Source organism: Oncorhynchus mykiss, chromosome 25 (assembly GCF_057628025.1).
Source record: "Oncorhynchus mykiss isolate SJ-2025 chromosome 25, ASM5762802v1, whole genome shotgun sequence".
In the NCBI taxonomy this organism is placed as follows: domain Eukaryota; kingdom Metazoa; phylum Chordata; class Actinopteri; order Salmoniformes; family Salmonidae; genus Oncorhynchus; species Oncorhynchus mykiss.
The window spans coordinates 13855661-13858851 of NC_143046.1; the positions used below are offsets into that span (position 1 = coordinate 13855661).

At 51.4% G+C, this 3191-nt stretch overlaps 1 protein-coding gene across 2 annotated transcripts; it reads right to left on the bottom strand.

The window, feature by feature from the left end:
* Positions 1–207: 207 nt before the first annotated feature.
* adrb2a (adrenoceptor beta 2, surface a) lies at positions 208–2963 on the bottom strand. Of its 2 annotated transcripts, none has more exons than XM_021583370.3 (2): positions 2754–2963; positions 208–1981 (listed from the first exon to the last, which is right to left on the bottom strand). In XM_021583370.3, exon 2 carries the CDS (start codon positions 1976–1978, stop codon positions 698–700), a length of 1281 nt encoding a protein of 426 aa, XP_021439045.1. In that variant the 5' UTR covers positions 1979–1981; positions 2754–2963; the 3' UTR covers positions 208–697. The 2 variants fall into 2 exon arrangements, with proteins under 2 accessions (XP_021439045.1, XP_090076273.1); XM_090220147.1 differs by having other exon boundaries at positions 208–2163; positions 2754–2960.
* Between the last annotated feature and the right edge of the window lie 228 nt (positions 2964–3191).

Below are 3191 nucleotides of genomic sequence, written 5' to 3' on the forward strand. Positions count from 1 at the left end.
CTCTCTCTTTATCGGTCTCGCTCTCTCATACTCTGTCTCTCTCTCTCTCTGTCTCTATCTCTCTCGCTCTCTCTCTCTGTCTCTCTGGGTCTCCCTCTGTCTCTTTCTCTCTCGCTCTCTCTCGCTCTCTCTTGCTCTCTCTCTCTGACTCCCTGTCTCTCTGGGTCTCCCTCTCTCTCTCTTTCTCTCTCTCTCTCTCTCTCTCTCTCTCTCTCTCCCTCTCTCTCTCTCTCTCTCTCTCTCTCTCTCTCTCTCTCTCACCAATTATTCATGATGATATATGCCATACATTCATGTGTGCAAACATTTCATGTATGGGGGTGGACACAGAGTAAAACGATCTTTCGGATTTATGAGCCAGTCTGGTTTCTGTGGTTTCTGTGGTTTCTGACATATTTAGATGCTACATGATGCATGATAAGAACGTATCTTAAACAACAAGGTGAGGTAGATGAAACAATCTACATGATCTCTCTCTCTCTAAATATACATTCAACTTGCAAACCTACCGGTGAAATGTAACAAATTCCTCTCCTGTCCTCAATCTAGTCTCACCTGTGCTACCCGCTCACCATTCATCCTCTTTCCTTCCATCCCGTCTCATCTCAGTGACTTGGTGAAGTGACAATGGACGATAACCCTGAAACATGTCTGTCTGTTCCAAAGGTTGTTCACTTCCCTTAGCAAGGTGAGGGGGTTAAAGTACAATTGTTAACCCTTTACTGCAGTTCCCGTTCGGATCCGTTCCGTCTGCAGCTCCACCCCCACCCGCCTCTCCCCTCCCTGAGCTCCCGTCTGCAGCTGGGTCACTGTCCTCCGAGCTCCCCTTACTCCTCCCTCCCTGCTGCTCACTCTGCCAGCTGTGTCCGCTGTACACGTATCCATTAGTAGGCCCTATGTTGGGGAACCGGACCTTCTTGATGCACAGGATCTCCTTGAATGCATATCTGAACTCAGGGCTCCTGCAGTAGATCAAGGGGTTGAATGCGGAGTTGGCGTAACCTATCCAGTTGAGTATCCTGAAGGCGAGTCCGATGTCCCCTACCTTCCAGATGGCTACCACCACGTTGAGGACGAAGAAGGGTAGCCAGCACAGTGTGAAGATCCCCATGATGATCCCGAGGGTCTTCAGGGCCTTGTGTTCCCGCAGGCAGAACTTGGTCTTCCTGAAGCCTCCTCCAACTCCTCGGCTCTCATTGTTATTCTCCACCCCTCCTCCTCCTCCTGCGTTGTTGTTGTTATGGGCGTGGAAGCGCCCCTCGCTGCGGTCGATCTTGCGTAGTTGCTGCTTGGCCTCCTGGAACACGCGGCTGTAGACAAACACCATGACGACTAAGGGGATGTAGAAGGAGATGATGGAGGAGGTGATGGCGTAGGCTGTGTTGGTGTTGAAGTCACAGCAGTTGCTGTTCTGGATGCAGGCCTTCGCCTCCGCGTCGTCACTGATCCACCACTTCATGTGGATGGGTAAGAAGGAGATGAGTCCAGCGATCACCCACACCAGCAGGACCACCACGCGTGCCTTACACTTGGTCAGCAGAGACTGGTAGCGGAACGGAGAGGTTATGGCCAGGTAACGGTCCAGCGCTATCACGCAGAGCGTCTCGATGCTGGCCGTCACACACAACACGTCCGTGGCAGTCCAGAACTCACACCAGAAGCTGCCGAAGTGCCAGGTGTTGAAGATGATGTAGCAGGCGCCGAACGGCACCACAATGAGACCCATGACCAGGTCGGCACAGGCCAGAGAGGTGATGAAGCAGTTGGTGATGTTCTGCAGTCTCTGGAACCGGTAGATGGCTATGATGACCAGGATGTTGCCAAACACGATGCCAACGACCAGCAGTGACATAACCATGCCTAGGAGGACCATCTCCACCTCACTGTAACCTGGTTCGCCGCCAGCCGCCCCGGCCCATGATGTGTTGGCTGACTCGGTGACGTTGAGGGAAGGCACAGGGGGGGTGCAGCTGCCCATTGTCTAGAGGTAGGAGATGGAGAGAAAGAAAGAGAGAGGGAGAGAGAGAAAGAGAGATGGAGAGAGAGAAAGAGAGATGGAGGGAGAGAAAGAGAGAGGGAAAGAGAGAGAGAAAGAGAGAGGGAAAGAGAGAAAGAGAGATGGAGAGAGAGAAAGAGACGGGTAAAAACAAGAAGCAGGTTAAGCTACAAAAAAGATAGAGGGAGAGAGCGAGGGAAAGAGGGAGAGAGAGAGGGAGAGAGAGAGGGAGAGAGGGAGGGAGGGAGAGAGAGAGGGAAAGAGAGAGGTAAAGAGAGAGGGAAAGAGAGAGAGAGAGAGGGAGAGAGGGAGGGAAAGAGGGAGAGAGAGAAAGAAAGAGGGAAAGCGGGAGAGAGGGAAAGAGGGAAAGAGGGAAAGCGGGAGAGAGGGAAAGAGGGAAAGAGGGAGAGAGAGAGGAAGAGCGGGAGAGAGGGAAAGAGGGAGCGAAAGAGGGAGAGAGGGAGAGCGGGAGAGAGGGAAAGAGGGAAAGTGGGAGAGAGAGAGGAAGAGTGGGAGAGATGGAAAGAGGGAGAGAGAGAGGGAAAGAGGGAGGGAGAGAGAGAGAGGGAAAGAGAGGGGTAAAGAGAGAGGGAAAGAGGCAGAGGGAGAGAGGGAGAGAGAGAGAAACCGCGTGAGGGGCTTAGAACCTTCAGGATGGAACAATGGGTAACTTGAGTGAAATAACCATGACTTAAATAACCTGTTGTCCATGACAACAGCAGACAGAAACAAACAAATAAACAATACATGTACAAACCTCCACAGGTTGTGGTCCCTGTACAACCTCCCATATACGTTGTCATAAAAGTCTTCTTCAGGTTTGAGTAGTTCCTCAGTGTATAGTTTCCCACATCCTTCTGTCAGCTCCCCCTCTCTTTTGCTCTTACACTAGCTCTCTCTGTCACTCTCTCTCTCTCTTTCTGTCTCGCTTTCTCCCTCAGTGCCGTGCAGTGTTTCTGCTAATGTCGCTCCCAGGCTGTCTGTCAGAACCCTTATAAGATTCAGCGATGACATCATAGCATGACCTCAGCCAATCATATGCCTAGCCTGATGGGAGCGCTGAAGGCTGCAGTGAGGTGAGTTTGAACAGAGGGGAAGAGAGACTTTGAGAGGGAGACAATAATGCATGCAGAGCAGAATTAGGACTTTAGCGACTAATTATCCAAATCTATAAAAGTGCCCTTAAATTCCACAA